This window comes from Emydura macquarii, unplaced genomic scaffold, assembly GCF_026122565.2.
Source record: "Emydura macquarii macquarii isolate MOO-44397 ecotype Brisbane River unplaced genomic scaffold, CSIRO-AGI_Emac_v2 contig_295, whole genome shotgun sequence".
Classification (NCBI taxonomy): domain Eukaryota; kingdom Metazoa; phylum Chordata; order Testudines; family Chelidae; genus Emydura; species Emydura macquarii.
The window spans coordinates 9,836,854-9,851,253 of record NW_027130432.1 but is presented as its reverse complement, the minus strand read 5'-3'; the positions used below and the strand labels follow the sequence as shown (position 1 = coordinate 9,851,253).

Below are 14,400 nucleotides of genomic sequence, written 5' to 3'. Positions count from 1 at the left end.
CACCACAAATCTCACACTGCCCATGCCAAGTGCACAGTGTGCTTCTTTTGCCCTTGCCTTCCCTAATAAGGCACACACCATGTAATACACAAAAGAGAAAATCACGTGAAGGAGATGCTAGCCATGTCACTTCATGCACGACCGGAAGGCATTCAGAAACCCTGGTGATAGGCATGGCTTCGATTTGAATTGAAGAGAAAGGCAAGAGACAGAGGAAGAGCCACACGTGGAGTTGGTAGATGTGGTCAGGGAGGAAGGCTGGATATGTACCTGTTACTCAAGTTCTGCCAGTGCTACGTAGTGTACCCAATAACTGTCTCCCTCAGACACGTACATTACTGGGATCACAGCCAAGTAGAAGAACCCCTTAATCATATCTTGGTGTAATATCAGTGATTGGTCTGGACATTCCCTCAGGGCAGAATTGATGGAGTCAGCCCTGAGCCCTCCACATGAATTAGACAGACATTTCCTCCAGGTGGCCCCACATTCCCCTCACAAGCTGTGTGCGCCAAGTTGGAACACCAGTTTCCCTTGAAACTGGGAATTGGCAGTTTACGTCTGAACAGCTTTATAGGTAATGAGAAATCAACCCTCCCTTTCCTTGGAGGACAAGGAGGAGTAAAAGAGAAACCATTGTGGGAGGTGGCACATTTCCCAGTAGTATCTGCAGCCTTGGACTTAGGGGAAGACCCAGCTGCATTCCAACTGGCAGGTAATAAATTCAGCTGTGGAAAGCTCCATCCCATTTCAGACTCCAGAGCTGTCCAGATCAGCCAGAGGCCAGGATCACTAGCACTTAGCACCTTGTGTTTTGAGAATATTGACTTCTCTGAGCACTGCAGAAATCTTTCTGGCCAGCAGTCCCACACTGCGGCAATAACATTAACAGTCCAACAAGCAGTGCTGCCTCTTCCTCACCAATGGTGGCTATTTGAAATCACTAGCAACTCCTTGACTTAATCGCTAATCAAAATGAGTTCTCTCAGCAGTCATGTGGTCGCACCACTTTGCTCTGTCAGAAGGAATCTCATTGCCATTTGGCTTTTATGAATATCTATTTGTTTGCGCTATTGAAAAGCGGCTCATGAAGAATATGAGTCACAAGCTAAATAGAGGGAAAAGGATCTGCCTACCATGGTACAAGTGCTAGTGGAGATTGAAGCAAGCAGGGAGTGAGAGAGAAAGAGTGTGTGTGTGTGTCTAAGCCTCGTGCCATCCAGGAAGACAGATGGGGTGTGATACACCAGTGTGCAGAGGGGTAATACAAGTTCTATGCATTATTTAAGTCCCACCCAAGCCTATTTTGAAGGCATAGATGGTACATAGCCTTCCCAGTGGCCCTCCATACAGGACTAAGTTTCACCCATGGACAACAAATACGCAAAAGAAATACAGGGGATCCAGAAGTGGATTAAGACGGGGGAGGCTTTGGATCTCCAAATTTCATCTCCTCCACCGTTTCCAAGGATATCAGACATACGCCAACCAAGTCTGAGTCACATGACTTCCCACCTTTGCTGCTGGGTCATCATGAAATAGCTGGAGGAGGCACGGGGCACAGTAACCAGAATTTAGGGCTTCCTCCCTGAGTCCCACTTGGAGAGCAGGTGCCTTCTTGGTTACTGTTAGCTGTGTGCCATGCTGTCTCCTGCTCAGTGACAGACTGCCACATGCAGCTGCAACCACACCAGGAATGATGTGTGTGAGAGAGAAAAGAGAGCTGGAGGGGAAGTGCATTGGGTGCTGCAACCATCCTGAGGGGGACATGACAAGGAAAGTAAAACATTGGAGGGCGGGGAGGAGGAAGGTACCCATCTTGCCCATAATGACTATTTCCAGTTTGACTGCAGGGCCCAGATCTGATGCATCTTTCCCTGAAGGGAACCTTCTCACAGTAGAACCCTACAATATGGTTTCCTCCAATTTACCACTCTTGACCTCTTGGATAACTGATACCTTGCTATCTACCAAGGGTTCTCAGGTTCCCTGCCCTGAAGCATTTGTTCATCAACAAATGCTACCTGGAGCTCCTCTCCCAACAGTTTAAAAGTCAGGATATACGGTTGTACCATATCATCTGCTCCCTTCAGCTTGGTTAGATCACGACCGGAAGAGTTTTACTTGCCTACTGGCCTGACAGAGCCCTACCTCTCCAGGTCATGCTATCCCAGAGAAGATGTGCTTAAACCAGAGCAATCAATAATTGCCCTGTTTGGTTCATTCCCTCTAAAGCATCTGGCACCAGCCACTGTCAGAAAACAGGATGCTGGGCTGGATGGACCATTGGGCTGACTCAGTATGGCCATTCTTAGGCTCCTGTGATAATGGTTTCATTAAAAATTTCTATTAAAATTACATGAAAATTTTAGAAAATTAAAAAAATTGGTGAGTTTTAAACCTCTGAAAAAGAAACTTTCAAATTTCATAGGGTGTGTGTGTAAAATCGCTTGTCAAACCAGCTCTAGCTATACTGAATTATGAGTTACACTGCTGCACTTTAGCGAGGCTGAAGCACTAATTTGCTTGTATTTTTAAGTATCTTCAAAGGAGCCTGGAATGTGTAGACTGGAGCCCATTTTTAGCATTTATATACATCTAAATAAATAAATGTACCACAAAACTTTTTAAAGGTGTGTGAGACACACTGTACCATCGACATGAGTGATCACCTGTTTGCCCTAATTAATGGATGAATTTGTGACTGGAATCCTAGTTACTGTTTTTTCTAAAAGCATTGTTTAGATTACAAAGAGAAAAGTAGAAACATCAGTAACAATTTGAAAAGAAAAATGAAACATTTATTCTTCCCAATTGACCATCTACACACACATTTATGAAGATGGGAAGGGAAAGAATAAAAACCTTCCTGAAAGAAAACCAGCAACAATAAGTACGGAGAGCTGTCATCACAAATAGCAATCTCAATTGTTGCTCTCTATTTAGTGCAATCCATATACCACAGCATTTCAGAAAAATAAATGTGTCCCCCTGGAGCAGAAAGAGAATGATTTTCTCAAATACTAGGCAGGCTTTGGGGCTGGTTTTGATTTTTGCGGATTTATTTATACCTGCTGTATCTAATGGACACTGCGACTTTTTGGGCCAGACTCTGGACTTCTCTCCAGTCCCTATATGTCCTAGTATATATGAGCTATAACAGGCCAGGAGAAAATTCAGTAAGTACTGGAGAAGTGTAGAGCATAAATGGCCCTCTGAGACCCCCACCATACAGGGTGCGCTGGAAAGGAAGGAAGTGCTCATTGTTCTGGGCATTCTGTACTATGGAGAACCCCACAGGAAGCCATGGAGACACTGCCATAAAGTAGAGCAGCCACAAGGCTGCTCTACTTTACACTGGGGACTGCTTCAGCTCCTCCCACACAGGGGGCATAAAACAGTCTTTGCCTGTCTGTTACTCTCGCTCAGGAGGCAGAGCTACATGTTGTGCTGTGTGTCTGAGCCACACAACTGTGAGTTTAATAAACTGTGAGAACACCTTCACAAGGTGTCCCTTAAACATGAGTGTCATAGATCTTTAAAGACAAAAGATGTTATAATTACCATTCATTCACTTAATCGTTTATTTTAAGAATCTCAAATATTAACACTAGAGCTGGTCAAAATTTATCAACCAAAAACTTGTCTGACCAAAAAACGGGGTTCTGTCAAACAACTAATATTTTGTGGGAAGTTGTCATCGGATTATGTTTTTCATTTTTTTTGGTAAACAGGAAATTTCAAAAAAACAAAAATTGCCTAATTTCTAATTGCTTTTTTCGTTTTGATTCATTATCCTCTCACCCCATCGAATGAAAAAAGGGAGGAGGCAAGGTAAAAAACTGAAAGTAGGAAAAATCCATATCATTTTAACCCTCACTGAAAAAGTTGGGGGAAAGTGTGTGAGAGTGGGAAAAGAAACACGCACCCCTTTCTACTTTTTACAACTGGAACAGTGTGAGAAAATTAAATAATGAAAGTATTTCCCCCCCCACCTTCTGACGCTTACTTTTCCCCAACTTTTTTCCAATGGGGGGGAAAAAAACAGCAGAGAAAGAGAGGTTTTTAAGCTCCATTTACTCATTTTGGGATTGAGAGGGAGGTGAAGAGAAAAAAAGCAAGAGAATGAGGAGAACCACTCTCCACCATGCCCCCCCCCCCATATTAGAAACTAAAGATGAAAAAATGAAATATTTTGTTTTTTTGAAAACAAATTCAAATGTTTTTTCTATATTCCCTGCAAAAAAAGTTGAAAAAATTATAAAGAAAAAAAATTGGTTATTTCTCCCCAGTATCTCTAATTAACACTTTCACATTTAAGGGATTCAGCTCCTCCAGATTCAGATTTGAAATCCCTAATCCGACCCTGAGCCTATGGTTTAGATTCTGCGTAAGATCCACACTCTGAAAGCTGGCCCATTATTTTAATGGGGGAGACTCTGGCCCTTAATATTTATAAGGCACTTTGAAAATGAAAAGCAATATTTAAAGGCTAAAATTATTAGTTCTGATCCGCTTCTTCCATCCAGGAGCAAACAGCAACTCTTATGTCCTCTCTGTCCTGCAGAGCAATACATATATGTAGAACCAAAAAGCTAACAGAGAAAACCACTTCACGCTATCACAAACTGTTAAAATGTTTAACAGCCACGGTTTTTATAGTAGTAAAGATTGCCATAATGAACCACTCTGCTTCAAATTAAGTCCTAAATTAGCCCTGTAGGGCTTTGTTTACCAAAATGCCTTTACATTAGTCCTGGTTGCTTAATGACAAGTACTTTGTAGGGGTGAATAAAAGGGACAATGGACCAGATTCTACTCTGAGTCACACTGGTGCAAATCCAGTAAATCAGACGAGTTACTCTGGATTTAGGGCTACGTCTGAAATTATAGGGAGTTTTCCATTTACTTCAAGGAAGCAGAATTGGGCATTTACACTGGTGTAGCTTGTAATTTGGTCCAGGGACCCCTGTCCTGGTAATAGTAACATTATTTTTAAGTAAGGCAGCCTGTGCAACCTTAATTAATGCCCCTCTGGTGCATATGCATTATGATATAGTCTTTCATTACATGGTCATACTATTTTTTCCACAGAGCCTCATTCAGTGCATAAGATGGACGGTGGGTAACTATTCAGTGTTTCTCTTTATCTTCATCATTCAACATGTGGCATCATGAATTGTTTACTGCACAGCACCCAAACTCTGCACTGAATACTGAATTATGCACAGGGCCAAGTTTCACCCCTACAGATTTGAAGAGGTGCTTGGTAACTTGGAAAGAACATATAAATAAAATCAAAGACATTCAAAAAACCTTTAAAAATAAGCTACAGATGTGCTCTCCCAACTAGATCACCTTCTAATCCCATGAAGGGCCTGATCCAAAGCCCATTGAGGTCAATGGAAAGACTGCTTGAGTTCAAGGGGCTCTGGACCGGATACAAAGCCACACAGATCCCGCCTCCCCACACATAAAAATGGGCTATTTTTCATTTTCTCAAGAAGTCCCCTCCCAAATATATCCAGAATGGCAAAATGCCAGGGAAAACTGGACAAACCAATGAAAGGAATCCTAAAGGGAGACCTGACAACTGAGGAAAAGCTAAACACAGCTCCTTGGAGAGGACTCTCAAATATCAAACAAATTAGGTTTGTTGTATTTTCCTTCTCTCTCCCTCGTTTAACAGTTTATAAAGAAAACAGAGGCATGTTGCATTCTCAGAGACATGTCCCTGTTTCTTTCTCTCCTTTTGAAAGCAGCTTGTGTGTTTCTCATTTTCAAATGCAAGCATGTGGTACTATAATCCCTCTGGAGACGCAGAAGCTGGGACTATGCACCCTCTTTTCTAGATGAGCGCAATATTTGCACAGAAATTGCCAAAGTAGTTTAAATTCTTTTACTTATACTTTAACTTCTTTTATTTGATTTTGCATTTAAACTGAGATGGGCATTTGCAGTATTTTGCAGTATTAATCTACCGCTTTGGAAGATCTTTATCTGAGGCTTAACTTTTACTGTATCTCGTATTAGAGGAGGCTACTTTTGAAAGGGCTTATATCCTCCTGCAAAAATAATTCTCCTCTATTCTTTTGCCATGAAATATGTCTGATTTATTGGGTTCCAATACTATTTTAAGTGACTGTAAAATTACTACATTTTTAGTAATAAATATTTTCTGCTGTGATGCTGTGTATAGATGCCATTTTACTTTTCAATCACCAGATGGAGTCAGAAAGCCTAACTCAAGCATTTTCTCTTTTAAAGTTACTGTTAAATGTCATCTCCTTTTACAGTTCTATATATATATATATTATATTGGTTTTCCCCCCAGTTTTACTAGTTTTCTTGGGATGGTAACGGGAATACTTTGCCAATGACATTTTCAGCCATAAAAAACAAGCCCACCATTGAGTCACTGATGAATCCACTACAATCAACTATACCATGAGGCACGGCTTCAAAGGCAATTTACATTCTGATTGGCTGGAGTTGCAATAGCTCCTTTTCTCCTCCCCCAGTCTCATGTGATTAATCTATCTAAAATAACATAGGGATAAGGATACTTCTAGATCTGGTCAAAATTCTTCTAATTTTCATAAATAAATAAATAAAAGTTTGCAGATTTTTTCCATGAACTTTTTTGCTTCTTTTCCCATCAAGCTTAGAGAATGGTCAACATTTTATTTTTAATTGGACATTTTTGGCAACTATTTATTTTTTAATAGTTTTCAACCAGCATCACTACCCACCCAAGAGAGGTCACTGCCTTTCACATGTGATGATGTGGCATTTATGATCAGCAGTGGTCAGACCTGCCAAGTCTACTGTTTTTACCTGTGGATTCCAGATTTCTTGCCCGTTCTACCAGTCTACCAGGAAACTCAAGCAACCTACTAGTTTTTCTGATGTAGGGTCTGTTCTCAGCATGGGGGATTGTATCTGTAATAAGAGTGTGATTTGAATGTGTTACGAAATATACCTGGCACTATGATATTTGAAAGTCATCTCCCTGGCTTCTCTGAGTTGAGATTATTTATACCCAGGCCTCCTCACAAGACTGCCCTAAGCAAATATTTCTCTCTCTCTTTTCATATTGTCTGTCATCATTGTTTTATCTTTTTTTCAGTTTGGAAATCTGAAAGGAGAATTCTCTGGGACTGTCTTGGAATTTTTCCATGTCGTTCCCCTCCAAAGTCAGAGAGCAAACACTTCTCGGCTCTTGGGTTTTTAATGCTTGCCTGAAATCCCAGCTCCATCATTCTGAAAATGCTAATGTACTTTAGAACCAAAATGTTAGATTATACGAGAGAAGGCAAAGAAGAGCTTTGAGAGTTAGCCAAGGTCTGGTTAACCCTCCATGCGAAAGGCTGAAGAGTATGCATTCTCCTCTTGGGGTCTAACAAGCCCACAGCACAGTTGAAGAACCAACCAGATTTCTTAGAAGTGGAGTACTTCTGAAGAATCTCCCAACACACAGTTTTATGGGTAATTAAAGCACTAGAAGAATAGATATATGCTAAATTGGAGGCACATGTGCCTTGCCTTTCTAAGCCTCAGGATAAGCTACCAGACACTGAGGAGGAGCTATAGACTGTGAGGCAAAGCTGCATCAGTTGAAACAAGGGAGATTGAATGCATCAAGCACGTATCCACGGTGCTGGTTAAAGAAAATGACCCACAAGCAGAGCAAAAGAGGGGGAACAAATCTAACTATATGTTAGAACCTGAGATTATCAATGAAGTAGTGAATGGCACCAAAACCAGGGTTAGGAAGAAAGATTCATTTGAACTCACTAGAATTTAAAGTGCAACTCTACTCTGGGAAGTTACTAAATCCAGGATATTGGGGCTCCATGTTTGTCGTATCAAGAATCTGTAGCAAATTTTCTTGCTTTTCAAGTAAAAAGGATGTATTTTCTGACTGCAGACTTACCTGGTGTTATTTCTTTCTGGTCCTTCTGGTTTGTGCATTACCATCACTATTTTTCATGGTTCCTGTTATTTCCAAGAATTATGATTATGGCATTTGAATAGTGCCATTCATCTAGAAGGGTCCCAAAATGCTGTACAAATGTCACAAACTGATTTATAGCAATGTAGGCTCATAACGTGACATGGAATGAAGTGAGAATTTCTGCATATAAACTGATGGCATGGTATTTCTCAAAGTTAGGATAACAAAAGTTTTGATATATTGTAGGGATTGCATTTATGTTGTGATCTCACACACACACACACACACACACACACACACACCCCCCCTTCAGAAAAGTCTGTTAACACAGTGGTTCTCAACCAGGGGCATACATATACCTAGGGGAACACCAGCTCATCTAGATATATGCCTAGTTTTACAACAGGCTACATAAAAAGCACTAGCAAAGTCAGTACAAACTAACATTTCATACTATGACTTGTTTATGCTGCTTTATATACTATACATTGAAATATAAGAACAATATTTATATTCCAATTGATTTATTTTATGATATGGTAAAAATGAGAAAGTAAGCCATTTTTCAGTAATAGTGTGCTGTGACACCTTTGTATTTTTATGTCCGATTATAGTTTTTAAGTGAGGTGAAACCTGGGGTATGCAAATCAGAGGGGTCCAGTTGTCTGGAAAAGTTGAGAACCAGTATGTTAACAGATTACCTTGTCTGACTCAGAATCAACCACCCTGTCAAGTTCTTCAGCATGCACTAAATCTCTGATGGCAGAGCTTCTGTATTAGCTCGACACATCTAATGAAATCTCAGCTCAGAAATGCTGGAAGCAACTTGAACAGAGGCTGACAAGAGAACATGGTTTAAAATGAGCCAATCTTCTGTTGCCTTAAAATATACCAATCAATAGGCTTCTAGAACCTTGACATCTAGTAGTATCTAAAGCAGGGCTAATTTATCTCACTTAGAAGGACTGCTGATTATAATGATAGCGGCACACAGACAGAATAATTGATAAGGGATGCTTAAAGATTGTTTTTAAAATGAATGATTGTAGATCTGTTGTAAGCACAGTATAGTGAGGGGCACACAGCTATTCAGGATGTTACTGAATTAAAAAATGCTGACGTTCTGCATAGTTTATTCAGGTGGTAAAGTTGAAGGCCTGACCCTGCAAACACTTAGCTGCTGTGAGTACCTACTTTGCCAACAGTGCAATAATAATTGTTTGAAGGATTAGCCCATAGGGAGCAAATCCAAGGCCTTCCTTTGAGCACATAGGGCGTGTCTACACTGCAGTTAAAAACCCACTGCTGACCCATGCCAGCTGACTCAGGCTTGTGGGACTCAGGCTAAGGGGCTGTTTAATTATGGGGTAGACATTAGGGCTCAGGCTTGAGTCAGCTGGCATGAGTCAGCCTTGGTGTCTAATTGAAGTGTAGACATATCCATAGAGGCATCTAAGGCAGCAGATCCAGAGCTGTTTTAATGCACAAGCAGCAGGAGGAGATAGTATTACAGAGGGCAGGGACAGGGAGGTATGGGTGGTCCAGAGGACCCACTGCTGCATGGACCCGAGTGCTGGGGGAAGAGGGGCACGTCTGGGTCCACAGAGTCAACTTCCTTGTCCCTCTCAGCATGTTTGCTTAGCATTTGCCCTAGCTACTTGGGCCGTGCACTGGGTAGAGGATTTGCCTAAAAATGAATGACCAAAAATGGGTTCTGTGGTTTGTTTTTTGTTTTGTTTTGTTTTTTGGGGGGGTTTTTTGGGCGGGGGAGGAGGAGGTTGGATATAGAAATACCAGTGCAGCATTTGCAACCGAAATGTTGCAGCAATGTATTAGTGCACGAGGGCCAGAAACTGGTCTGTTTTCATAATCCAAAGTCAGCAATGCACAAAACATAAGCAAGCATAGTAAAGAAACAGCATAACTAGTGCCAGAGGAATTGGATATGTCACTATTAATCAACAAAGGTGTCACTAGGAACAAACAAGGAAGTCATTTGTAAGAATATGATTTTTAAATTGAGAGTGTCCCTTTAAATATTCTGAAGTAGCATTAATTGGCAATGCCCTTTTCTGTGGTGTGTTAACATTTTTGAAGACTGAGACCCAATGCGGTAGTTGGCATACACCCTTGGGTATTGTAGTGCGTACACAAATACTGAGGAAAAATGGTGGACAGGCCTTGGTTTAAGATTGCATTGTTCACAACAGTCTCCCTAACTGAAGAATAACTAGACTGTTGGCTTTTCTGCTAATCAAAACCTTGAAAAAAGCCTCTTACCTTATTTTCCAGTCTTCCAATCAGCTCAGCTAATCTGTTAATCTGAGCTTCCAGCCCCTCTTCCTTGGTGTCTGAAGAACCTAATGTAAGAAGCCAAGTATAAATATAGCACAAAAGCAGCCTACACATACACATATGTGCTGAGCATATGATCAAGATGCTCAAAAGCAGGTTGGAGTCTTAGTTTTCCCTCAGAAAGGGCCTAATCCAATTCCCACTGAAGTCAATGGAAAGACATTTGAATCTAGTGCTGGTTTGAGGTTAGTACTGAAATTTGAGCCTAAATTCAGGAAGGGAATAGAAATCGCTGTTAAAAAGGGATGTGTTTGCATGGCAACTGGGAGGTGTGATTCCAGGTACAGGCAGACACCACGCACTAGCTCTGCTCAAGTTAGAACGCTAAAAATAGCAGTGCGGCTGCGGCAGCTGCAAAATTAGCACCCAGAGCCAAACTTTCCCAAAGTCTGGATCTAGAGCTTTGGCTCAGGTCTGTATATAAAATTTTAATGGTCTCATTTGATCTCATTTCCTTTTTAACTCTTCAACAGGAGATCAGCTTCCCTTCTTAAGAAAATGTAGAGAACTTCATTCATGTCATATTCAGGTTAACTTCATGCTGATTCCCTGCACGAATCCCCCTGCAGCGTGTATAACAAATATCCAGCTCTATGCCGGAAGGGCCTTCCCCAGGTCAACGGTCACACTTCAATCCTTAGAGAAACAATTATTCTCTGTAGCAGGCAGATACTATACATTTTTATCAGATTGTTCCCATCTGCAACTGCCATTACCAACGTCCCTTGGCAGCTGCCCTGTCTCCAGGCAGTTTACATCTCACTTAGAGCGCTGCAGAAGAAGCTGAGGGTCAGGCATAGACAGACAAGCCAGCCTGCAGCAGACCTGCCAATAAGGCTACGGTTTCTTCTCAGTTACAGAAATCAGCTCTTGACTAAGAAACACTTTGCCAAAACCACTAAGGCAGTGTTTAAACATTATGCTGATGTTCCTGGACATTTAGGAATCTGAGTTCAATTCTTAGCCTTGTTGGCCTGAGGGCTTTGACATGAAGGGTTTTTGGACTGGCTTGTTGTGACTTGTTTGAGGAGAAAAAAATAGAAATAATTCACCTAAATTTATTACAGCAGCAAGAGGGGTAATGTCTGGGGTTCCCCTAGGCATGACTGAGGATGGAATTTAAAGGGGGTATAGCTGAGGACCAAGTGCTGTTTGTTAAGCGAATGATTAGCGGGAAATGGGGAGAACACAAACCACCCACAGCCATCCGAGTAACATTTAAAGGTACAAAGCCACCCAGTAGGGTTAATATAGGATATAAGTTCTTCTGGGTTAAGCCATATATCTATCCCAGCCCCTAGGAGATGTTATAAGTGTCCCAGACTTGGTATCTGGCAGGTGTCTGAAAGGGGAAAATGATGTGTGGTACTTGTGGAGAACACCACTCATACAAGAACTGTATGGAGGGAACAGAACTAAAATGAAGCAGTTGCGGGGATAATCATAGTGCAGTATACAATGCGTATGTGGCAGTAGAATGAGCTAGAGAGATACAGAATATTAAAACGATCCATAAAATATCCTATGAACAAGCCACCAAAAGATGTTTACAATGGAAGGTAGAGAAGGAGGAAAATACCAGTGAGGGAAAAGAACTGCTGATACAATGACATGCAATTCAGGGCAGGAAAGATAATAAGAGGAATAACGACGAGAGTTCTGTGGCACTTTAAAGACTAACAAATTTAATTTCAGCAGGCATATGAAGATGTACTGGTTGTAGGCAAAGAGAAATTTATAGCATTTATGATATAAAAGATTAATTGCACTTTACAGACAGGGAAGAAGACTGAAAATAAACATTATAACGAAAGTGGCAGAAAAGTATTGCACATAGGCAATCTCTCGATAGATTACATTCATGCAAATTTAAATGAAGGTAATAATGCAGTTTAAACAACATGGCTCTAATGGTTTTTCTGCTTTAACAGACATTGTTTAAAAACACATGGTCAGGAGTTAAAGAAAACAGCATTTGAAATGGAAAACAAACCTGATGTGATATGTGTACAAGAAACATAGTAAGTCAGAGAAATTATATTTAGACTTCCAGGATATGATGTAATCAGACTTTGCCACTGGCTGACCAGGTACCATCTCATGTCAAAGCCCCAGGCCTCACTGGACACTTACAAATGCATAGCTGGAAGTCATGCCAATTCACGTGTGTATTAATATAGATCAAAATGATTGTTAAATGTATAAGAATGTATTTGATGTTTAAACTTCATGAAAATCAAAGGGATGCTGTATGAATGGTTTTTGCTTATCAGTATCCTGTTATAATGTAATAGCAAACCTTTATATTGTATATACTCCTATCATGAAGACTCTAAATGCACTCCTTTCTCTCAACCCTCAAAGAAACAGCCCATGTAGATAGTTACCCTGTCAGCTTGTTTTCTGTGAGGAAAAGCTATAAATATGGACACCAGGAAAAATTCTTCATCTCTGGACTGTTTGGATTCTAATAGGGCAAAATAACTGAACGAGAAGACCAGATGCTCAGAGTTACTCTGAGTAGCCCTAAAAGACAATGTAGAACTGGAAGACTTAGGTAAGGGTGTCAAAGGCCTGTATATTGTTTGCGGAGACCTTAATAGACATAATGAATTATGAGGAAGGAAAACTGATTATAACGGCAAATGCTTGAAACAGTTCATTGACATGCACAACCCTAGCATTGATCAATGCTCAACTATCTGCTAGGTTTAATTCAGTGGATGGAACAGTTTCATGTTTAGGTCTGGGAATTGCAACAAGTAAATGTAGCTGGGAAATTGATAAAGAAGATGGAGTGGAAAGTGATCACTTCCTTATGCTAAATTACATGTAAGTGCCATGCTAGTGTTGAACACACTGAAGGAATTCCTACCTGGAGCCTTAGAAAAGCAAATTGGGAACTTTTTAAGAGTAAGTGTGCAGAGTTTCTATGTACCAACTGCATAAATTATAATCTAGAGAAATTTCATGATAATATAATAAAGTGAGTTGTAGCAGCAGCCAACCTAGCTATACGTAAGAAATCAAACTGCCACAAACTCAGAAATCCATTCCCTGGTGGAATGAAGATTGTAAAGCAGCAATTAAAGAAAGAAATAAGGCATACAAACAAACAATAGCAAGAACATAATTAATTATAAAAGATATAAAGCAGTGGTAGAAAGAATTCTTAGAAAGGTCAAAAAAGAGAGTTGGAGAAAGTATTGTGAAAAAATGAACAAAGATTCTTAAGTTTCATAGAGAGATGAACAAGTTACAAGAATGAATGGAATATGGAGTAAAAACAAATACATACCTGGTCTTGTAGCAAATGATAAAGTTGAAAGTTCTAACTTAGGAAAAGAGGACATTTTAGCAAAAGAGTTTGAAAAAGTTACATGGCTGGATAGAAAATAAAGACAATGCACTGAATAAAACTTTCAGCATACAGGAACTCAAAACAGCTATTAACAAAAGTAAAACTACAGTTCCAGGTAAAGATAGCATAAGTAATGCAATGCTTAAGCACCCTACCAGAAGAGAGTTTAAGAGTTTTATTGAAATTATGTATGAATACATGGGATAAAGGTGTATACTGGCAGAATCAAGAGGTGGTTATACTTATAGGAAATCCTGGTAAATTATGCACAAAACCCGATGCATATAAACCTATTGTCCTCACATCACGCGTGGCAAAATTATGGAAAGAATGATAAATGAGAGATTAGTAGCATATTTGGGGAAAAAGTGAAATTATAAACTGTGTGCAAAGTGGTTTCAGAAAAGGAAGATGCACAGTTGACCATATTGTAAGATGAGAAACCGAAATACAAAAAATCTCAAGGAACAGAGGGTTTACATTAGCTGTCTTTCTGGACATTGAAAAAGCATATGACATGCTATGGAAGGAACACTCCTGAGGGAATTCGGCACCACTATGCGGGCACAAAATTCATGTCGTCCACAGATTTCTTTGCATCCCTGCCGAAAAATGACTTCTGAGTGAAGCAAAGAGAAACTGCAAGAACAGTCACGCGCCCCTCTCTGGCAGCCCAGCGCAGCCGGTGGAGATGTAAATCAGCATGGAGCAGGGCTGGCATGCAGCA

The 14,400-nt window shown here is 40.4% G+C and overlaps 1 protein-coding gene across 1 annotated transcript in view; it reads right to left on the bottom strand.

The window, feature by feature from the left end:
* Positions 1-14,400, bottom strand: part of NECAB2 (N-terminal EF-hand calcium binding protein 2) — a 274,581-nt gene that overhangs the window by 28,930 nt on the left and 231,251 nt on the right. The window contains exon 8 of the mRNA XM_067551854.1: positions 10,238-10,317. Coding sequence (XP_067407955.1) covers positions 10,238-10,317 — 80 coding nt within the window. The remainder of the gene's footprint in view (positions 1-10,237; positions 10,318-14,400) is intronic.